Consider the following 24,171-nt stretch of genomic DNA (forward strand, 5'->3'; position numbering starts at 1 on the left):
GGGTCAAAAAAGATCTTGCTGTGATTTATGTCATAGAGTGTCCTGCCTATGTTTTCCTCTAAGAGTTTGATAGTTTCTGGCCTTACATTTAGGTCTTTAATCCATTTTGAGCTTATTTTTGTGAATGGTGTTAGGGAGTGATCTAATCTCATACTTTTAAATGTAACTGTCCAGTTTTCGCAGCAACACTTATTGAAGAGGCTGTCCTTTCTCCACTGTACATTCCTGCCTCCTTTATCAAAGATAAGGTGACCATATGTGCGTGGGTTTATCTCTGGGCTTTCTATCCTGTTCCATTGATCTATATTTCTGTTTTTGTGCCAGTACCATACTGTCTTGATTACTGTAGCTTTGTAGTATAGTCTGAAGTCAGGAAGCCTGATTTCTCCAGCTCCGTTTTTCGTTCTCAAGATTGCTATGGCTATTCGGGATCTTTTGTGTTTCCATACAAATTGTGAAATTTTTTGTTGTAGTTCTCTGAAAAATGCCAGTGGTAGTTTGATAGGGATTGCATTGAATCTATAGATTGCTTTGGGTAGTAGAGTCATTTTCACAATGTTGATTCTGCCAATCCAAGAACATGGTGTATCTCTCCATCTATTTGTATCATCTTTAATTTCTTTCATCAGTGTCTTATAATTTTCTGCATACAGGTCTTTTGTCTCCTTAGGTAGGTTTATTCCTAGATATTTTATTCTTTTTGTTGCAATGGTAAATGGGAGTATTTCCTTGATTTCACTTTCAGATTTTTCATCCTTAGTGTATAGGAATGCCAGAGATTTCTGTGCATTAATTTTGTATCCTGCTACTTTACCAAATTCATTGATTAGCTCTAGTAGTTTTCTGGTAGCATCTTTAGGATTCTCTATGTATAGTATCATGTCATCTGCAAACAGTGACAGCTTTACTTCTTCTTTTCTGATTTGGATTCCTTTTATTTCCTTTTCTTCTCTGATTGCTGTGGCTACAACTTCCAAAACTATGTTGAATAAGAGTGGTGAGAGTGGGCAACCTTGTCTTGTTCCTGATCTTAGTGGAAGTGCTTTCAGTTTTTCACCATTGAGGACGATGTTGGCTGTGTGTTTGTCATATATGGCCTTTATTATGTTGAGGAAAGTTCCCTCTATGCCTACTTTCTGCAGGCTTTTTATCATAAATGGGTGTTGAATTTTGTCAAAAGCTTTCTCTGTATCTATTGAGATGATCATATGGTTTTTTTCCTTCAATTTGTTAATATGGTGTATCACGTTGATTGATTTGCGTATGTTGAAGAATCCTTGCATTCCTCGAATAAACCCCACTTGATCATGGTGTATGATCCATTTAATGTGCTATTGGATTCTGTTTGCTAGTATTTTGTTGAGGATTTTTGCATCTATGTTCATCAGTGATATTGGCCTGTAGTTTTCTTTCTTTGTGACATCCTTGTCTGGTTTTGGTATCAGGGTGATGGTGGCCTCGTAGAATGAGTTTGGGAGTGTTCCTCCCTCTGCTATATTTTGGAAGAGTTTGAGAAGGACAGGTGATAGCTCTTCTCTAAATGTTTGATAGAATTAGCCTGTGAAGCCATCTGGTCCTGGGCTTTTGCTTGTTGGAAGATTTTTAATCACAGTTTCAATTTCAGTGCTTGTGACTGGTCTGTTCATATTTTCTATTTCTTCCTGATTCAGTCTTGGCAGGTTGTGCCTTTCTAAGAATTTGTCCATTTCTTCCAGGTTGTCCATTTTATTGGCATAGAGTTGCTTGTAGTAATCTCTCATGATCTTTTGTATTTCTGCAGTGTCAGTTGTTACTTCTTTTTCATTTCTAATTCTATTGATTTCAGTCTTCTCCCTTTTTTTCTTGATGAGTATGGCTAATGGTTTATCAATTTTGTTTATCCTTTCAAAGAACCAGCTTTTAGTTTTATTGATCTTTGCTATCGTTTCCTTCATTTCTTTTTCATTTATTTCTGATCTGATTTTTATGATTTCTTTCCTTCTGCTAACTTTGGGGTTTTTTTGTTCTTCTTTCTCTAATTGCTTTAGGTGCAAGGTTAGGTTGTTTATTCGAGATGTTTCCTGTTTCTTAAGGTAGGATTGTATTTCTATAAACTTCCCTCTTAGAACTGCTTTTGCTGCATCCCATAGATTTTGAGGTGTCGTGTCTCCATTGTCATTTGTTTCTAGGTATTTTTTGATTTCCTCTTTGATTTCTTCAGTGATCACTTCGTTATTAAGTAGTGTATTGTTTAGCCTCCATGTGTTTGTATTTTTTACAGATCTTTTCCTGTAATTGATATCTAGTCTCATAGCATTGTGGTCGGAAAAGATACTTGATACAGTTTTAATTTTCTTAAATTTACCAAGGCTTGATTTGTGACCCAAGATATGATCTATCCTGGAGAATGTTCACTGAGCACTTGAGAAAAATGTGTATTCTGTTGTTTTTGGATGGAATGTCCTAAAAATATCAGTGAAGTCCATCTTGTTTAATGTATCATTTAAAGCTTGTGTTTCCTTATTTATTTTCATTTTGGATGATCTGTCCATTGGTGAAAGTGGGGTGTTCAAGTCCCCTACTATGAATGTGTTACTGTCGATTTCCCCTTTTATGGCTGTTAGTATTTGCCTTATGTATTTTGGTGCTCCTATGTTGGGCGCATAAATATTTACAATTGTTATATCTTCTTCTTGGATCGATCCCTTGATCATTATGTAGTGTCCTTCTTTGTCTCTTCTAATAGTCTTTGTTTTAAAGTCTATTTTGTCTGATATGAGAATTGCTACTCCAGCTTTCTTTTGGTTTCCATTTGCATGAAATCCCTTTTTCCATCCCCTTACTTTCAGTCTGTATGTGTCTCTAGGTCTGAAGTGGGTCTCTTGTAGACAGCAAATATATGCGTCTTGTTTTTGTATCCATTCAGCCAATCTGTGTCTTTTGGTGGGAGCATTTAGTCCATTTACATTTAAGGTAATTATCGATATGTATGTTCCCATTCCCATTTTCTTAATTGTTTTGGGTTCGTTATTGTAGGTCTTTTCCTTCTTTTGTGTTTCTTGCCTAGAGAAGTTCCTTTAGCAGTTGTTGTAGAGCTGGTTTGGTGGTGCTGAACTCTCTCAGCTTTTGCTTGTCTGTAAAGGTTTTAATTTCTCCATCAAATCTGAATGAGATCCCTGCTGGGTAGAGTAATCTTGGTTGCAGGTTTTTCTCCTTCATCACTTTCAATATGTCCTGCCACTCCCTTCTGGCTTGCAGAGTTTCTGCTGAAAGATCAGCTGTTAACCTTATGGGGATTCCCTTGTGTGTTATTTGTTGTTTTTCCCTTGCTGCTTTTAATATGCTTTCTTTGTATTTAATTTTTGACAGTTTGATTAATATGTGTCTTGGCGTATTTCTCCTTCGATTTATCCTGTATGGGACCCTCTGTGCTTCCTGGACTTGATTAACTATTTCCTTTCCCATATTAGGGAAGTTTTCAACTATAATCTGTTCAAATATTTTCTCAGTCCCTTTCTTTTTCTCTTCTTCTTCTGGAACCCCTACAATTTGAATGTTGGTGCGTTTAATGTTGTCCCAGAGGTCTCTGAGACTGTCCTCAGTTCTTTTCATTCTTTTTTCTTTATTCTGCTCTGCAGTAGTTATTTCCACTATTTTATCTTCCAGGTCACTTATCCGTTCTTCTGCCTCAGTTATTCTGCTATTGATCCCATCTAGAGTATTTTTCATTGCATTTATTGTGTTGTTCATCATTGTTCGTTTCATCTTTAGTTCTTCTAGGTCCTTGTTAAATGTTTCTTGCATTTTGTCTATTCTATTTCCAAGATTTTGGATCATCTTTACTATCATTATTCTGAATTCTTTTTCAGGTAGACTGCCTATTTTCTCTTCATTTGTTAGGTCTGGTGGGTTTTATCTTGCTCCTTCGTCTGCTGTGTGTTTTTCTGTCTTCTCATTTTGCTTATCTTACTGTGTTTGGGGTCTCCTTTTTGCAGGCTGAAGGTTCGTAGTTCCTGTTGTTTTAGTGTCTGTCCCCAGTGGCTAAGGTTGGTTCAGTGGGTTGTGTAGGCTTCCTGGTGGAGGGGACTAGTGCCTGTGTTCTGGTGGATGAGGCTGGATCTTGTCTTTCTGGTGGGCAGGTCCACGTCTGGTGGTGTGTTTTGGGGTGTCTGTAGACTTATGATTTTGGGCAGCCTCTCTGCTAATGGGTGGGGTTGTGTTCCTGTCTTGCTCGTTGTTTGGCATAGGATGTCCAGCACTGTAGCTTGCTGGTCGTTGGGTGAAGCTGGGTGCTGGCGTTGAGATGGAGATCTCTGGGAGATTTTCGCCGTTTGATATTATGTGCAGCTGGGAGGCCTCTTGTGGACCAGTGTCCTGAAGTTGGCTCTCCCACCTCAGAGGCACAGCACTGACTCCTGGCTGCAGCACCAAGAGCCTTTCATCCACAGGGCTCCTTAATTTGGGATGATTCGTTGTCTATTCATGTATTCCACAGATGCAGGGTTCATCAAGTTGATTGTGAAGCTTTAATCCGCTGCTCCTGAGGCTGCTGGGAGAGATTTCCCTTTCTCTTCTTTGTTCTCACAGGTCCCAGGGGCTCAGCTTTGGATTTGGCCCCGCCTGTGCGTGTAGGTCTCCGGAGGGCGTCCGTTCTTCGCTCAGACAGGACGGGGTTAAAGGAGCCGCTGATTTGGAGGCTCTGGTTCACTCAGGCCGGGGGTGGGAGGGGCACGGAGTGCGGGGCGGGCCTGCGGCGGCAGAGGCCGGCGTGACGTTGCACCAGCCTTAGGCGCGCCGTGCGTTCTCCCGGGGTAGTTGTCCCTGGATCCCGGGACCCTGGCAGTGGCGGGCTGCACAGGCTCCCCGGATGGGGGTTGTGGAGAGTGACCTGTGCTCGCACACAGGCTTCTTGGTGGCGGCAGCAGCAGCCCTAGCGTCTCCTGCCCGTCTCTGGGGTCCGCGCTGTTAGCCGCGGCTCGCGCCCGTCTCTGGAGCTCCTTTAAGCAGCGCTCTCAATCCCCTCTCCTCGTGCACCAGGAAATAAAGAGGGAAGAAAAAGTCTCTTGCCTCTTCGGCAGCTCCAGACTTTTCCCCGGACTCCCTCCCGGCTAGCCATGGCGCACTAACCCCCTTCAGGCTGTGTTCACGCCGCCAGTCCTCTCCTTGCCTCCGACCGAAGCCCGAGCCTCAGCTCGCAGCCCCGCCCGCCCCGGCGGGTGAGCAGACAAGCCTCTGGGGCAGGTGAGTGCCGGTCGGCCCTGATCCTCTGTGCGGGAATCTCTCTGCTTTGCCCTCCGCACCCCTGTTGCTGTGCTCTCCTCCGCGGCACCGAAGCTCCCCAACTCCGCCACCCGCCGTCTCCGCCCGAGAAGGGGCTTCCTAGTGTGTGGACACTTTTCCTCCTTCACAGCTCCCTCCCGCTGGTGCAGGACCCGTCCCTATCCTTTTGTCTCTGTTTTTTCTTTTTTCTTTTTCCCTAACCAGTTACGTGGGGGGTTTCTTGCCTTTTCGGAGGTCTGAGGTCTTCTGCCAGCGTTCAGTAGGTGTTCTGTAGGAGTTGTTCCACGTGTAGATGTATTTCTGGTGTATCTGTGGGGAGGAAGGTGACCTCCGCGTCTTACTCTTCCGCCATCTTCCCGGAAGTCCTCTAAGAATATATATTTCAACTACGGTCCATAAAGATACACACCTCATCCCAAAACTGAACCTTATGGCTGAGAGATGATGAAGGGGAAGTGAAAAACTGGCCAGTACTAACCAACCAAAAGCCCAGGCAATATTTTTTCCCAAAAAATCTAATTTCTGAGCTTTGCATCTAAGCTGTTTAAAGGCCACATTGCAAAGTGCTAGTTTTCCTCATTTTGGGGAAACAAGAAAAGCGTGTGGCTCCAGGGACCTTCACAAACTGCCGCTGAGAAGTGGAGCCAGGCACGTTTGGTGGCGTCAAGATTATCAAAGTAGCAACATATTAGATGAGTTTAAAGGAGGATGATGAGGCAGTGGGGTAGAGGGATAGGAAAACAAGTTAAATCAATAGGAGGACTAACGTTGTAGCTTACAGACAGTGGAAGATCACTCATTTCTACCATTTTGCCCCAGTAAGAAACACCTGACAGACATCTACCCATCACTTAAGACTCCACCCAAAGTTTACCTTCTCCCTCCTTCGAGCCTTCACCAGACCCACTTAGTATTCTGCCAGAGTTGCTGTAACGTTTTACAGGACTGTACTGGTTTGCCTTCCTAGACTGTGGTCTCCTTGAGGACGGGACCATACTTTATGCATCTTCAAAGTTCCAGCTAATGCATAGTATGAGCTCCACAAATGTTATCCTTGACTGCGTGAATAACTGATGGCTTCCATTAATATAGATTTGGCTTCTCCAGCTGCTCTGATGCCACCCTTAAGTGGTGGAAAGCATCTCAGCCTCTGCCAGAGTTTACCCACTGTTGTTTGTTTGTTTGTTTGTTTTGTTTACAGGCTGCGTTGGGTCTTCATTGCTGCGCGTGGGCTTTCTCTAGTTGCGGCGAGCGGAGGCTGCTCTGTGGTGCGCGGGCTTCTCACTGCGGTGGCTTCTCTTGTTGGGGAGCACGGGTTCTAGGCGCACGGACTTCAGTAGTTGTGGCTCGCGGGCTCTAGAGCGCAGGCTCAGTAGTTGTGGCTCACGGGCTTAGTTGCTCTGCGACATGTGGGATCTCCCTGGACTAGGGTTCAAACTCATGTCCCCTGCATTGGCAGGCGGATTCTTAACCACTACACCACCAGGGAAGTCCCTACCCACTGTTTTTAACTTCTCTTTTCAGCCTCAGGAAGCTGTGAATTCCTTAATGTCATACACTGGCCTGAGAACATCGTGTATTCCTTAAGCAGAGTTATGAGAAAGAAGAACCTGATCAGCCGACTCAAACACTGGAATTGTCCTTTTCAAGACCCAGAGCTCCAACATTCCTTGGCGTAACAGACAGAAGCACCTGGGAAAATGTGGGCAAGGGTGAGTAGTGATGAAAACACCAGGCATTTCGTGTGCGTCTCTTTCGTCCAACTCAACTCAGACAAATTCCTTTGAAACAGTAATACAAATGGCATTCCTTTCCCACCCAGGACTGCAACTAACACTTGAAATTGAAAGGTTGATTTTAGGCCACCAGATTTTGCTCTGTTAGGTGAATCTTTTTACATGGGTGTGCTGATGCCCACGGGAAATCCTCTTCCATTCAGAAATCTCAGGGGAAGCAGTCTTGTGGGATAGAGGTAGAATGTTCCAGCTAGTGTAACTAGTGCCCAGGTCTGGAGGTTACAGTTCTGAACTTCCAAAAGCTGATCACCTAGGTTACCGATTAGCCAGTTCTCTGGTGCCTCCTTTCTCTGTCTGCCAGTCATCTCTGAACCATTCCTTTTCTGCTCAGCCATTCCCCAAGAAAACCACCTTGGCCTGGGGTGGAGGTTAGGGTTAAAAGAGTCAACTCTCCTATCGGACCAAGGCTTCCTAAAGGTTTCATGGAAGCTAAGTAGGAGAAGTGATGTGTAATTGCACCTATTAATTGCCTTCTATTGGAGACGGGCGGCGGGGCCTCGCGCGGTGACCTTGGGAACAGAACTGGCTTTAGCCTCTCTCCTATGTGAGTGTGAGCCACTTCCTGGAAGCTTTTGAAACTCTGTTTTCAAATTTATAAAATGATGATAGAAGGATTGTCTTGAGGATGAAATGAGAAAGTTCACATAAAGTAACTTGTGCTTGACAGAAAGAAAGTTAATTCCCTTATGTGTTGAGATCAGTAATCCGTTGTGTGTGTCACGTGGAGAACTAACCACCAACATAAATCAGAAAGCACCAGGCAGCCCCGTCAATCCAAACAGGGCCCTATTTCATTTACAGAGAAAGGCTGTAAGTTAACGCAAAATGACAAATGTTTTCTTAAAACATTTGGTAAGTAATAAAAGGATTTTCCTGGAAGCCTTTAAAAACCAGTAAGATTGTCATACCACTGTAGTGTTTTAAAGTAATGATCCCTTAAAAATTCCTCCTAGTCTTAGGATTCTATGATAAAAATCTGTCACAGAATTGGCCATTTTGAGGCTTCAACCAAACCAAAGTATGAATTCAAACGAGCAGATTACATTTATTTGTGATTCCTCAAGTCATTCAGTGTGAATATTAACTTCTTTTTTTTTTAACATCTCTATTGGAGTATAATTGCTTTACAATGGTTTGTTAGTTTCCACTTTATAACAAAGTGAATCAGTTATACATATACATATGTTCCCATATCTCTTCCCTCTTGCGTCTCCCTCCCTCCCACCCTCCCTATCCCACCCCTCTAGGTGGTCACAAAGCACCGAGCTGATCTCCCTGTGCTATGCGGCTGCTTCCCACTAGCTATCTACCTTACGTTTGGTAGTGTATATATGTCCATGCCTCTCTCTCGCTTTGTCACAGCTTACGTTCCCCCTCCCCATATCATCAAGTCCGTTCTCTAGTAGGTCTGTGTCTTTATTCCTGTCTTACCCCTAGGTTCTTCATGTCTTTTTTTTTTCTTAAATTCCATATATATGTGTTAGCATACGGTATTTGTCTTTCTCTTTCTGACTTACTTCACTCTGTATGACAGACTCTAGGTCCATCCACCTCACTACAAATAACTCAGTTTCGTTTCTTTTTATGGCTGAGTAATATTCCATTGTATATATGTGCCACATCTTCTTTATCCATTCATCTGTTGATGGACACTTAGGTTGCTTCCATGTCCTGGCTATTGTAAATAGAGCTGCAGTGAACATTATGGTACATGACTCTTTTTGAATTATGGTTTTCTCAGGGTATATGCCCAGTAGTGGGATTGCTGGGTCGTATGGTAGTTCTATTTTTAGTTTTTTAAGGAACCTCCATACTGTTCTCCATAGTGGCTGTACCAATTCACATTCTCACCAGCAGTGCAAGAGGGTTCCCTTTTCTCCACACCCTCTCCAGCATTTATTGTTTGTAGATTTTTTGATGATGGCCATTCTGACTGGTGTGAGATGATATCTCATTGTAGTTTTGATTTGCATTTCTCTAATGATTAGTGATGTTGAGCATTCTTTCATGTGTTTGTTGGCAGTCTGTATATCTTCTTTGGAGAAACAAATATCACCTCTTCTCATTTTTTTATACCTACTCAGCCAGTTTTACTAAACTGAGAAAAAAGCAGAGGAAGGAAAGAAGGAAGGAAGGAAGGAAGGAAGAGGGAGAGAGAGAGGGAGAGCGAGGGAGGGGAGATAGCATTCTCTAAAGCAAGTCAGTATTTCATTTCATTTGAGTCCCTGCAGTGAATATTAGCTCCGTGGTATTTCAAATACATGTTGCTTCTCAACTTTTAGTGCCCTAGACCTGAAAACCGGACAGTCCTACCTCCTGGAATCCTCAATTTGCTTTGGAATTATCTATGTTCAGAGTCCAAGGGTCCTTTAAGATCATTAATTCCATCCCTTCTGGGTAATGTTTCCCTCATTATACACACACACACTTACATGTAACTGTATACTAGACTACGTAGAATGTAACTATTGGGCAATTGCTAGTATCTCCTATTAAAAAGGAGCATTTATTCCCAGTTGTCAGCGCTTCCTAAGGCTATATTCCTACTGCTCTTTGTGGGGCAGTGTGCTGGTTAAACATATGGCCGTGAAGCCATACTGCCAGATTTGAATCCCAGCCCTGCCACTGACAGTAGTAGGACAGATTACTTAACCTCTCTGTGCCTCAGTTTCTTCATCTATAAAATGGGGGTGAGAATAGCACCTACCTTGAGGGGATGTTTTGGTGATGAAGTATGTAAATAGCTTAAGAGTTGTGTTTGGCACAAACCAAGCCCTCCAATGAGACCTGGAGCTCCAGAGCACAGAAGAAAAAACAGTCTCTGCAGCTAAAGGAAACCACTAGAGGGGGAAGATGGGGGAAGCAGAGAGTAAGGAAAGGCCTGGAGAGAGAATGGGCCTTTAAGAGTCGACCTTAGGCTGACGTGGCTGTTCTCCTGAGACCCCTCGGGCTGCGGTTTTCTGGTTCTAGGAGAAGCAATGGAGACACCGTGAGTCCATGGCCAGAAACATCATTTGGGGAAACCTGTGCTCCATTCATAGATACTCTTAAAAGAAAGCCCCTTACAAAAAAAGCTCCGCAAATAACAGCAAGCCCTGAGGTAACCATGAAAATGTCAAGCCCTGAGGAGAAAGTGGAGAACACAGGCCCCACCTGGAGGGCCACCTGGAGGGCCAGCTGAGGGTCGCCAGCGGACGACCTTCTTCTGCCGTACAGCGGGAATCGGCACATGTGAAGGCAGCTGGTCCGGCCCGCAGACCCACGGTGCACTCCCACCTCGGTAGCCTGATGCCAGCCATAATGGGGGTGTTTACACCACAGGAATCTGCAGCTTCTTTTTGTTTCATTTTTAGAAAGCTGGTAGTTAAACGTTCCCTGATGCACTGCTGGGGAAGATACAAAGGCTGGCTTGGAAAAACTGAAAGAAAAATGTCTTAAACTGCAAAGCATTTTCTTTGGCATTCCTTAGTCTTCCCCTCTGTACGAAGGCAGGAAGCTGGCAGTGGACATGGTCTGTTAGGGAGTACCTAAAGAAGAAAAGCCACGCTGACCCCTTGCTTCACAGAGGGCCAGAAAAGTGCTGACTGACGGAACTTGAAAATGGTGTCCTTTTCCCACGAAATATAAGTTCACTCCAGGCCCAACACAGGTGTCACACGGAGGACTTACAGGCTTCTGATGACTGTCCTAAAAGGGAAATGCAACGAAATGCAGTCGTTCACATACTCCTCTTACACCGATTTAAAAATATGATTATTTCGGACTTCCCTGGTGGCGCAGTGGTTGAGAGTCCGCCTGCCGATGCAGGGGACACGGGTTCGTGCCCCGGTCCGGGAAGATCCCACATGCCGCGGAGCGGCTGGGCCTGTGAGCCATGGCCGCTGAGCCTGCGCGTCCGGAGCCTGTGCTCCGCAACGGGAGAGGCCACAGCGGTGAGAGGCCCGCGTACCGCAAAAAAAAAAAAAAAAAAAGATTATTTCGACATATTTTAGAGAATATGAAAACTGTCTACTGAGACTTATTACCTTACCTCCTTGCATCTAAAAGACCGTTTAACCTGTTCAGATTTCTGGGTGTTCCTTGAGCGTAAAGATGGAAGAATAGGGACGGAAACGAAGAAGCGCCTCGAAATCTGCCTTTATGAGTCTGCTGGGGCCGCCATTACAGAGCTCTGCAGCCCAGGGGATGCGACAGGACTGTATGTTCTCACCGTTCTGAAGGCAGAAAGCCCAGGGTCAAGCTGTCAGCAGGTGTGGTTTCTTCTCAGGCCTCGCTCCTTGGCCGGTAGTTGGCTGTCTTCTCCCCGTGTCCTCACACGGTTTCCCCTCTGTGTGTGCCTGTGTCCTGATCTCTTCTTATAAGGACACCAGTCTTATTGGAGTAGCATCCACTCTAATGACCTCATTTAACCTGAATCACCTCTTTAAAGACCTTATCTCCAGACACAGTCACATTCTGAGATATGGGGAGTTGGGACTTCAACCTATGAATTTGGAGGGGGACATGAGCCCATTAATTGACTAAACATAAGCATTATTTATCCACAGGACAAATTTGATTTAACAACCTCACAGGTCGAGTTCCCAGAGAAGCAAACTCTGGAAAGATGGAGACTGGTGTGCAAGGGGTTACAGGGAGTGCTCTCAGGAACACATACGAGCAGCAAAGGAAGCAGGATTAAGCAGAGGGAGAGCTGGACCGCAGTGCCGTCACAATAGAGGCCCCGGCTCATCACACAGACCCTCTGGGGTGGCCCTTCAGACTTGTCCGGAACCAAGGCAAAGGGGTCGACTAGTCACAGGACGTGGGCTGCCCCAGGGAGGAGGCATGACCTGCCTGAGAGGCTGTCTTCGGTTGAGGACGATCTCAGGAGGGCTTGGTGGAGAGCTGCCAGTGGCTGAGTCTTCAGACGTTGACAGAATGATGGCTCGGTCTCAAGTGGGGCTTCTGGTCAGTGCACTGCAGTGTCCACAGCCATACACGTGAACAGAAGTTCCCTAAGTGCATGGAAGAATTTACCATCATCTTCTTAAGAAATTTCTCATTAGGTCTCTAAGTAGGTTAAAAGGTGACCTATTCTGAACCCTAAAACATTGAGCCCAATTCTGGACACGTAGAGGAAGCCGAGCAGGATGGTGAGTGAGTGAGTGGCTTAGTGGGAAAAGGATGGATGCTCTTTGGAGCCAGAAAGATCTGGGTTCAAATCTCTGCCCCACTATTTACTAACATTTCTTACCCTCTCTCAACCTCCGATTTCTCCTCTGCAAAATGAGGGTAATAATGCCAACTTTGTTAGACTGTTGAACGATTTAAATAAAAAATGTATACTTAGAGCGTGTAGCATAATGTTTCATACAAAGAAGTCATCCAAAAAGCATTTGCCCCCTTCCCTTTCTTTCAGCAGATAGTTAGTCGGTGACAACTGGTTACAAGCCAGAAAGAGAGGTTTGATCTCCTAACTTGAAGGAGGATGTTTCTCAAATTCTGGTGTGACCTAAAGGTGCCTGAGGATACTTCTTTCCGCTGTCCTGACTGTCACCAGTTCTGTCAATGTGGAAATACACATCACATCACAAAGACCTCTCCCCCTTGCATAAATACCAAGTCTATTCCAAAACTAAAACATGCATAAATTATGTCAGTTATACAATCAAACCAATTCTCCTTTTCAAGATGTAGTTTTATTGAGGTATAAATCACTACTATAAGGCAATTTGGTGCAGACAGGAATTTTATTGGGGGACGCGGATCCCCTGAGCTTGTCTGGAAAATGGGAAGCATATTCCACGATGAAGTGTCCTGCAGGTGTAAGAGTCGCTGTGCCTGCAAAGAAACATGCCTGGTCAGAGACTTAACTTTCTCATCTAAATCAAGTCAAATTGAGCTCCCCTGGATGGGATTGCTGAAGGTTTACTGCATTTGATTATGGATCACAGAGCCCAGAGGCACTGCAGAAATTACACTGTCAAAGAAACACCTGACTTAGGTCCAGAAAGTAAACAGGAGCCGGAACACAGAAAGTGACCCCTGAGCTTGGACCAGGTTTCTTATCCCTACCAGACGTTTCCCCTGATTTAACACGGGGCCACGTGGTTTCCCACTGTCTTCTGTGGCTTTCTTTTCCCATAGAGAGGTTCCATTTATTCGAAAATATGAAGCTTTGGGGGTTTCTTGAAAATGGTACTTTCGCTCAGTAAAAATAAGTCAAGATGAAAGCGCTATCTGTGGGAATCCATTCTGAAAAGAGATTAAACTAAGAACATGGGAAGAACAGTCTGTTTTCCCCAAATGATCAGTAGCCACCCAGACCTAATCACTTTCCATAGGACAAAAAAAAGAAAGTTCTAGAAGAACACAACAAAAATATCACAATCACTAAGAAGTCTGAGGTGACTCTATATTTACCATCTCCACACAAACATCACGAGTGTGGGAATCAGTGAGCTTTTTGTCCTTAGACCTATTCTGAGTTCTCTTATTGATGAAGGAGGTTTCTGTCGTCATTTTCCCACAATCGTCCTTTATTCTTTTTTAAAAAATATTTCTCCGGGTTTGACCAGGGCCTTGTAACACACAGAGTCACCATTACACCATAAAGAACCATGCATCCCCTATGCTTTAAGTATTATCCACAGCCCTCTCTGTCTTTTCACTGGCTCTTTGAGAGAAACATCCTTGAGAATGACATCCAAGCAAACAGTAGGTTTACATCTAGTGCTTCCCTCCCATGTTCACATCTCTTTCTGCCTCTGTCCTATACTTGCCATTCCTCAGACACAACAGAGCTGGAAGAACACACTAGTCAGCGTAGTGTTGCAGTGAGCTGCTGTAACAAGTAAACCCTGTAATTTTGGTGGTTTAGCACAATACAGTTCAGCCCTCACTCCTGTGATAGTCCGTGGCTTTCTTAGGCAGCTCTCTTCAGGAATCTGGGTTTTCTACCATGTGGCCCTAACATCTCAGGGTCTCTCCCTTCCAGCAGCTTAGATAAGAAGAGAGACGGTGTGGGAGCAGGCCAGGAAAGTGGAGTAAATTGCTTCTACCAGCATGCTACTGGCCCAAAGAAGGCTGAGAACTAAGAAGTGCAAAGATGATAGTAGTGTTTGCCTCAGAGAGTCCTTAAATGCCCCTTGCTTTCAATCCTTTCAAGTTTTTTGTTACTTGAGGCAACGAAGACCCAGAGAACATAAGCTACACACAGCTAATCAGTGACAGCTCAGTTCAGTGCTGGCCATGAGGCCTCCTACCCATTCCTCTTGCTTCCAATTAATGTGAAAAAGGACTCATAAAATCTCAAGATAAAGCTGGAGCATTGTTTCTAGAACCTTCTATCCAGGACTCCAGCCTGAGGAAGACTATGACCACCCTGCTCTGAACCCACAATTCCAGCACAGTCCCCTCAGTCTGAGAGCTGGACAGATGACTGTTTCAGGGAGCAAGTGCCAGTCTCAACCCTAATTACAGGAAATGCCTCTTGGCCCCTTAGGGATATAAAATTACTTTGCGGAAAGTCAAGAAAAATAGAAGCAGAATACCATGTAATGCTTTATTCGGAGGCCAAAGTCACCTATTAGGGCTTGCGCTTTGTACTTGGTTCTGTCAAGAGAACTTAAAGGGTGGAGACGCGGAGTTTATAGGGAGAGAAATTCTGGATGGTGCCAGCCTGGTTTACAACCATCACATTGTCCTGCGGAAAAGACGCCTTGATGTCCTCCTCACGGTTGAAATTGAACACGAGAAGACACAGAGCCTTCCAAAAAACACCTGGAGAAGAATGAGAAAGTGGGCCCAGGGAAGGTTGGTCTCCTTGTCAGGCTCTGAAGGTTGTCTGGAGAGCAGTGCTTCACTCGTGGAAAGAACTCCCGTGTGGAAATCTGGATAAACCTTGGCCACACCTCTGACCATCTGCATGGCTATGGAACACTCAGTTAGTTATACAACTGTTTTTTAAAATTCTGACTTTACCTTCACACAGGTTCTATATCTGGATTTTTTTGCCTGAATTTTAACATTCTCATCTGGAAATCTGACACTGAGGAGTTAAAGGCTGCCCATTAGTTCTCTTAGTTTCTCTAAGAAACTTAGTCAAACTATTTAACATTCTGAGGTCTCCCCTCCACCACCATAATAGCAAGGGAGGGAAAAGAAATAAAAATAATAGCAGCCACTTGGCTGGAAATTATGGTGCTGATTTACTCTAAACATTATCACATAAAATCAAGTAACAATAATAATAGGAATTAGATTTATGGCAGTGCCAATTATATTACTTTAGCCAAAATACAATCACATTTCCAGGTTTACAGATCAGATACTAAAAATAGTACAAAATTTAATTACATGTGCCTTTATTTTACAATCTTTCTACCTCATTCTCTATTTTTTTTTTTGGCTGCATTGGGTCTCCTTTGCTGTGCGCGGGCTTTCTCTAGTTGTGGCGAGCGGGGGCTACTCTTCGTTGCAGTGGGCAGGCTTCTCATTGCAGTGGCTTCTCTTGCTGCGGAGCACAGCCTCTAGGCATGTGGGCTTCAATAGTTGCAAAACATGGGCACACGGGGTTAGTTTCTCTGCAGCATGTGGGATGTTCCCGGACCAGGGCTTGAACCCATGTCCCCTGCACTGGCAGGTGGATTCTTAACCACTGAGACACCAGGGAAGTCCCTCATTCTCTATTTTCCATGCTCACTGCTCCCCTTCTTTAAAAAAAATTATTCTTGCGAGTTGGGGAAATATCATGGCCATCTTATTAAGACAGTGAGGGGATTAGGTTTGTTGGCAAAGCTTGAACTCAAATCAGTGGTCAGTGTGGGGAGCAGGAAAGGTGGAGGCAGGCTAGTTAGGTGTCTTTAAGGAACTTGGAAATAAGGTCGCTTTCAGAGTGAAACTAGTAAAATGCACGGATAAAATGCATACAAATTGGCAACAACAGGAAGGATATAATTAGCCAGCTGTGCAAGTGCGCCAAGAAACTATCCAACTGTGTATGAAATAGAAGGTGTATGGGAGCATCTCAGCCTTCAGCCCCACAGATCCTGGGGTAGTTAGTGAGTAGAAAACCAATTGGCTGCATCTTGCCTGTTTGGATGAAGGCTATGTAAACAGGAGTTGGTTAGCCAAGGAAGCAGTGAAAAGAATCAGGGTGTCACAGAAGCCCTCTGGGTGGCAGAGCCCATCAACGTGAAGCATCTAGGGAAGACACAGTCTTGGCGGTGTTGACCAAAGCATTATGGTTCTCTTGATGAAACCATCCCTGTTGTGGGCATAAGTGCCTCAAACCATTGACGGTAACATCCTAAGACCAATTAAGAGCCTTTTCTTTTTATGGTTCTGTGGACACCAAGCAACCTTGTCATAATTTGGCCCCTCATGTAGTGAGCCTCCTGACAGAGCTGCCTCAAAACTTTCTGGTCTACTTGCCAGTTGTATTTATTATTTTAAATCACTCTAACTACATCTGATGCTGTGAGCCAGTTCCACCTTGAGCATGCCAACGACATCAGTTTTATGAACCTAACTGACCTTAGACCATGGTATATACGTCAAGGTAAACATCACCTTATGGGGTGCACCTGGGCAGGCAGTAATGTTACCCAGCAACAGCTCAGGCTCACTCTACACTCCTCTGGAACTGCAGCTGAGCCAGCCTCGTGCCATTTTGACTGAAACGTAGATAAAGTCAAGATCAAGATGTTCTAATAATATGAGTGTCTTTAGTGATCTGACAAAACAATTGCCATATTGTAAGCCAGAAACAGTCCACAGAGTGAAGGGATGGAAAGAACCTGAACCATTTTAACAGGCTACACGCTGATTTTCAATTACATCTGGGACCCCACCGTAGACAGCTTCATCGAAGGTACTAAGGTCATTGACAGGTAATGTTTTCCAGGTTTTTTCTCACCTTATCCAATTGCAGTAATTGTTAGGTGATAAATACAGTGACAGCTCATTACAAAGTTCAGCTTGCAGAAACTGAAAGGTTAAGTGGCACCTCTCACCGGCTGGGGGGTGGGTTAGCATCTAACCCCTGTCCCTTCTCCCTACTGCTATACAGTAGGTCCGTCTCCATTCTCCACCCCACAGCTCTGTCTGGAATCTTGTGCACTCCAGGCTTTAGATTTTACACAAACCTGTTGAAGTGAAAATAAAGTCAGAAGGTTCTACTACCGAACCTCAGGGATATATAGGACAGTACATAAAGTGCAGAGTTGCAGGGGATAAAGAATACGGCCTGAAAACTCGAGAGCATTATCCCTAGTCTCTACAGGTGTTTTATTAGTGTGTGTACGTGTTTCTGTCTGTCTGCCTGTCTGTCTTCCTGTGTGTCTAGGGAGAAGGGTTTGTATACTCTGTGACGTCATGCCAGCTTGTCACACACGTATAAACCTATCTCCACAGATGTTAATTACTTGGTTTTTTTAAACAGCTTTATTGAAGTATAATTGGCATACAATAAACTACACATAGTTAAACTGTAAGTTTTGATAATGTTGACATACACATACAGCTGTAAAAACCATCACTAAAACCAAGATAACGAACATATCCATCACCCCTCCCCCAATTCCTCATGCTTCTTTATAATCCCACCTCTGCCCCTTCCTACTCCCATCCCAGAAAACCATTGATCTCCCATCTGCCATTGCACATTAGTTTGCAATTCCTAGAAATTTATATAAATAAAGCATATAGTACATACCCTTTTCTCTGGCTCCCTTTACTCAGCAAAATTAAAATCTTTTTCATAGATATGTGTTTTCTTCTCTTTTGGTTAAATAAATACCTAGGAAGGAAGGAATAGGTCATATGGTAAGTCTATGCCTAACTTTCTAAGAAACTGACAAACTGGGTTCCAAAGTGGTTGTACCATTTTACAGTCCCGTCAGCAGTATGTGAGAGTTCCAGTTCCTACAACACTTGCCAGCATTTTGGTACGGTCATATTTTTCTTTTAATTTTAGCCATTCAAATAGCTGTATAGTGGTATTTTACCGTGGTTTTACTTAGCATTTCCCTAATGACAAATGATGTTGAACATCTTTTCATGTGTTTATTTGTCATCTATATGTCTTCTTTAATAACATGTCTCTTCATATATTTTGTCAAGTTTTAACAGGTTGTTTTCTTATTGTTGAGTTTTTAGGGTTTCTTATCAATTCTAGATGTAATTATTTGGTCAGATATCTGTATTGTGAACATTTTCTTCCAGGCTTTGGCTTGTCTTTTCATTCTGTTAACGTTGTCTTTGGAAGAGCAGACATTTTAAATTTTGATGACGTCTTATTTAGTAATTTGTTCTTTTATGGATTGTGCTTTTGGCGTGGTGTCTAAGAAATCTTTACCTAACCCAAGGTCACAAACATTTTCTCCTACATCCTCTTCCAGAAGTTTTATAGTTTTCGGCTTTACCTGTCTCTCTGGTCCATTTTGAGTTAATATTTATATGATGGAAGGTATAGATTGAAGTTCATTTTTTTATATGGATATCTAATTGTACCAACACCACTTGTTGGGAAGACCACATCTCCCCACTAAAGTTTCTTTGCACCTTTATCAAAAATCAGTTGCCTATATATGTATTTGTTCCATTGATCTATTGGTCTGTCTTGAAGCTTGAATAGTGTACCTTATAAGCCTTGAGGTCAAGCAGCATTAGTCCTCCAACTTTGTTCCTCTTTTATCTTTTTGTTTGTTTGTTTTTAAAATATTGTTTGTTTTATTTCGTTTTTGCTATTCTAGGTCCTTTGTATTTCCATATGAGATTTAGAATCAGTTTGTCAATTTCTACAAAAAAAAACAACCCACTGAGCTTTTGATTGAGATGGTGCTGAGTCTATAAATCAATTTAGGGAGAGTTCACATCTTACCAATAATGAATGTTTTGATCCATGAAGACCTCATATCTCTCCACTTCTTTAGGTCTTCCTTAATTTTCTCAGCAATGTTTTGTAGTTTTCAGTGTACAGAGAACTGTGAACATTTCTCAATCACAAACCATAAGGAAGGATGACCAATTTCTTCAAGACTAACAACTTAAAAGCACCAGACGCTTAAGCCCCTGTATCGGTTTATGGCAATTCAATGCAGGGACTATAAAGAGGGGATGATAGTACCTATTTCCTAGAATTGTGATCATTAAATGAGAGGGCACAAGTATGCAGTTTAATATAGCACAGGCTATGGGTCAAACTGCCTGGGTTCAAATCCCTCACTTACAGCTGAACGATCTTAGGAAATTCATGATCCAACTAGAACTCAGTTTTCTGATCAGCAAAATGCAGAAAATACTAGCACCTTCCTTATAAGTGTTCTCATGAGGGTCAAATGAGCTTGTTAAACACTTAAAATTATGTATTCTTGTCATGTAGTAAGCCACAAATAAATGTGAGCAATGGGTGTTGATTTTATCATTATAGCACTCAAACAGCATCTGAAACACAGTAAGCACCCAATAAAGGGTAGATTTTATTATTAGCTTATACAGCTAAACTAGGCTACTTGGTTAACACCTTCAGGTATGCCTCCCTTCTGCTTTGAATATCGCAGACTGAACTGAATTTTCTGGAAGGAGGTTTGTTCTTAAAAGACCTGACCCTGATACTGAACACAGACTCCCCATTCTACAATCTGGATGTTGCATTTCTTTTTCTCTTATTGCTCTTAAAATCCTTAGAAAGCTAACGCCTTCATGAAGGGGCATCTACTTGCTATAGGGTAAAGAAGGGTCCAGGTTACATACTAGACTGGTTTTGTGGTGTGATATGATATCCAAGTCCAGGAAGACTCTTTGCACCTCTTGTCACCCAGCACTCCTACCCTCCACCACTGCACACGCGTGCACGTACACACACACATGCACACATAATCTCCCTCCTGGCTTGCTGACACAAACTGCCCAATTGGAAACCCATTTCTGTGCTTGATGACTTTGTTCCCTATACAATCACAAATTACCTTTGAAGGAAAAATAATCATTAGCTTATTCAGGTATGTGACAGTATAAAGTAATAGAAAGAGCCCTGGACCAGAAGAGTAAAGGTTTGGGTCCTATTCCTAGCTGCCTTTTTCCCTCTCTCTGTAACCTAAGATTCCACTTAAGCTCTCTGCTATACAATAAAGGGATAATGGATTTGAGCCATTCATTCATTCAGCAAATCTTACACAGCCAGGTGTTGTTTAAAGTGGAGATGCAGCAGTGAACAAAACAAAATTCCTGCTCCCACAGAGCTTATATTCAAGTCAGAGAGACAGGTAATAAGCAAACACATATGTAATTGACTGTCAAGGAGTGGGCCATTATACGAGTAAAAATAAAGCGGGGTAAAGAGATGGAGAATGAAAAGAAATGCTAGTTTGGCAGAGTGTTAAAGAGTGTTAACGTTCTGGCAGAGTGTTAAAGTTAAGTTCTAAAGTTTTAAAGTGTTAAGTTTTGGTCGAGTGTTAAAGTTCTTTCTGAGGCGGTGGCAGTTCAGTAAAGACCTGAAGAAAGTGAGTGGTGTCAGTTATAGAGAAAAAACTAGTGGTTACAAATGGGAAGAGGGAAGGGGGGAGGGGCAAGATAGAAGTAGGGGTTTCAGAGGCACAAGTTACTATGTATAAAATAAATAAGCTACAAGGATATCTTGTACAGCACGGGGAACAGAGCCAATATTTCGTAATAACTTTAAATGAGTATAATCTATAAAAATTTTGAATCACTATGTTGTACACCTGAAACTAATATAATATTATAAATCAACTATACTTTAATAAAAAAATTAGTGAGTTATGTGACATGAGGCTAGCTGGTAGAAGAACATCCCAGACATGGGGAGTGGTCAACACGAAGGTCATAAGGTAGACATGGGCCCGAGGAAAAGAAAACATGTTCAAGGAAAATAAAAGAGGCCCATATGGTTGCAGTAAAGAGATAGTTGAAGTGGGGTCTGGGGGCCAAATCATACGGGGCATCGTAGGCCAGCATAGTGACTTTTGAGTGTGTTTAGAGTGAGATGGGAAATCACTGGGGGGTTAAGCAGGAGAATAACAAGATCTGACTTATTCTAAAAAAATCATTGGGGCTGATGTGCCGAGTGCAGACTGTAGGGTGGCCAGAGAAGCCACAGGAGCCAGAAGGAGCTGTTGCTATGGTGCAGGACAGAGAGCTCTGTGGCTTAGACTAGCAGTGGTGAAAAGAGGTAATGAAATGAATGGGACATTTGTTAAACAGTTAGGTGTAGGGTGTGGGTTGCATGTTGTGGAATAAGAAAGGAGTAAAGTATGATTTCGATACTTTGGCCTGTGCAAAAAGAGGATGCCATTTACTGAGACGTAGAAGCCTGGAGAAGAAGAAGTGTTGAGGGGGCACCCCAAGACTTTGTTTCGGATGCGTGAAGTTGTGGTTGCCCATTAGATGGCCAAGGGGCCGGTCAAGTAGGCGGCTGGATATACAAGGCTGGGCAGCAGGGGAGCAATCAGGGCTAGAGATTTACTTGTGGGGCATCAGCGTCTGCCTGGTAATGACATTTACGGCACTGGGTGAGGGCACCCACGTGGTGACTTTGCTGGAAAAGAGAAGAGTCCCAATGAGAAGAGGAGAATCTAAGAAAAGAGTGAAATGGGATAGCCAGTGGGGCAGAGGAAAAAGCTGGAGAGCGCAGTAACATGGAAGCCCGATTTTAGAAGATTTTCAAGGAGGGAGTGAGCAAAAGCTGCTGTGAGGCTTAAGATGACATTTTTAATCTCTATGGTTCATTACTGGATTAACTGAGATGAACAGCTGGAACAGTTTATTAGGGTACTTTGGGCTGCTGGCCGAGTACCAGAAATCTCACGTAAAAGTAGCTTAAACAATCAGAACATTTATTATGTCGCATGATATAACTCTGGAAGGAGAATAGTTCTAAGTTTGGTCAATTCATTGACTCAAAGATGGCATCAAGGCCCAAGATCCCTTCGTCTTTGGGCTCCACTTCCCTTACGGTAGCAGGAGGGTTGCTGCAGCTCTGGATGTCACAGCCCTCACAGTGTCCAGAGGTGGGGTAAAGGGAAGAGCCTTTTATTGCGTCTCTTTTTTTATGAGTGAGGAAATTTTACTAGCAGCCCCTCTGATGAACTCCCTTTCCAGCTAATGCAGAACGCGTCACACACTCATGCCTAAGCTCATCTTAGCAGGAAGAATGAAATAAATCAATATTCACATTTTGGGGCTGAGGAACAGCCCAGAGTCTCTTGAAGGACATGGCTACTCTGAGGGTGAAAACAGTCAGAATTCTGTGCGAAAGAAGGGCTTGTAAGAGGGGTTCTTCGTCCGATGACTGATACCGTCTGCAACGCAAGTGCTTGGCATTCCCAACATGCCCGTCTTTCCTCCAAAGCGATGGCACAAATATTTATGAATAAATATGCATTATCCCTCAACCAAGCTGAAGAGACTTTTCTCCTCGGAGTGCTGTTCAAGCAACTATTGAAACATTCACCTTTGCCTACCATAGCATCATAGATCTGGGGATCAGAAGAGGCCTTGAAGGTCTGTGTATCCTCAATATAAAGTCGCCACGACTTTGCCTATTAGACAAGGTCCCAGCTAGAAATATATGATATACCCAAATTATCCTAATTTAACAGGAACTCAGAGGATTTGATGCCAGGACCAGCTACGAGTGAGGGCTGGGCAGAGCAAACCCACAGGGTGGTATGGCCGCCACGGCTGGTCCCTGAGGCCTCCCTGGCAGGAGGCCAAGCGCGCTGAAGGGCGGCCACCCAACTGGAGCTGAGCCTTTGTCGGGGGCCCAGCCAGCCCGTAGCAACCTTGCAGGATGAGGGAACACAGGGAATCAACACCCTGACCTCACCTCCTCCCTCCTTCCAACTAGAAGCCGGAGGGCAAGGAAACCCATCCACGGAGTCCCTACAGGTGAGAGTCCGGGCCACATAGAAGGGGAGAGAAGGCTGGAGATGGTTCTGGAAGGGTGAATAGAGGATATCCAGCCTGCCCTGTAAGGGAAGACCAGCCACTCCGAAGCCACTCATTTCACCTTGGGACAACTCTGACTGCTGGAAAGTTCCCCGTCAACCTGGGGGTCCATACAAAACAGGTCTAACTCCTCGTCTCCATGACGATGCTTTAGTTAGAGGACAGCAGCCCACGCATCTCACAGCCAAGCGCTGGCATGAAAGTCACTGAGCCTTTAGCTTAGTCCTTGACCCCAGCAGCATCCAGTGGAAGTTGAGCGTCAGGATCTACATCTGTGGTTCTCAACCAGGGGTGATATTGCCCCCCAGGCAATGTCCGGAGACATTTTTCATTGTCACGACCTGGCGGAAGGGATGCTACTGGCACCTAGTGGGTAGAGGCCAGGGATGCTGCGAAACAGCCTACAACACACGGGACAGTTCCCGCGAGATGATGCGACCCCAAATGTCACCAGTGCCGAGGATGAGACACTCAGCAGGAACTGTCTGTGCAAGGCTGTCACTGTAAGACGGTCCCCCGGAGCCACACCCTGAAGTTCCCCCAGTGTACCTGGGCTGAAGCTTTATTTTCATGGTGAGCTAATAAAAAAAGAGCACTAGGGCCCTGTGAGAGCAGGGAGAGGGGAGAGGCATTAGTGGGAGTAGAGGAGCAGGGGTGAGGCGGGTGAGAGGAGAAGAGGGGCCCTTGCTTGCATTGGAATGGCCACTGTTGAGTTTCCCCTCGGTCAGTACCCCTGCTTCTGAGCTCCTGGTGGGTGGGGCGGGGGTGCGGTGAGTGGACCAGCGCCAGCCGCCGGGCAGCGTGCAAACCGTCATCACATCGCACATGAGCTTTGTGCGGCAAGCATGTAAACAAGAAGACCAGCCACAAGAAACATAAGAAAGGAATAAAAGTTGTTTGGTCTGCCGTCAGGAACAGATTGTTGGAATATTCCAACCCCAGTCCAAAAGGAACAAGCAACAATAACAGCTAGGAGACCGCATCCGACATTCAGTTACACGAAGCCTGCGTCTTCCTTGTGCCGACCGTTTCCAAGAGGACCAGCCGCTGGCAGCACCCTCTGATTTTACGAAGGCCTAGCACCCTTGTTAGGACTGAAAGATATAAAAATGTCCACTGTGACCATGAATCAAGAGCAGGTGAGCTTAGCTTCCGCTAAAGG

General features: G+C 44.1%; 1 protein-coding gene across 1 annotated transcript in view; it reads left to right on the plus strand.

Moving 5' to 3' along the window:
• Positions 1-6,832: 6,832 nt before the first annotated feature.
• Positions 6,833-24,171, plus strand: part of NEDD9 (neural precursor cell expressed, developmentally down-regulated 9) — a 503,823-nt gene continuing 486,484 nt past the window's right edge. The window contains exon 1 of the mRNA XM_060163697.1: positions 6,833-6,971. Within this exon, the coding sequence (XP_060019680.1) occupies positions 6,960-6,971 (12 nt within the window). The 5' untranslated portion in view covers positions 6,833-6,959. The remainder of the gene's footprint in view (positions 6,972-24,171) is intronic.

This window comes from Lagenorhynchus albirostris, chromosome 10 (assembly GCF_949774975.1).
Source record: "Lagenorhynchus albirostris chromosome 10, mLagAlb1.1, whole genome shotgun sequence".
Taxonomy (NCBI): domain Eukaryota; kingdom Metazoa; phylum Chordata; class Mammalia; order Artiodactyla; family Delphinidae; genus Lagenorhynchus; species Lagenorhynchus albirostris.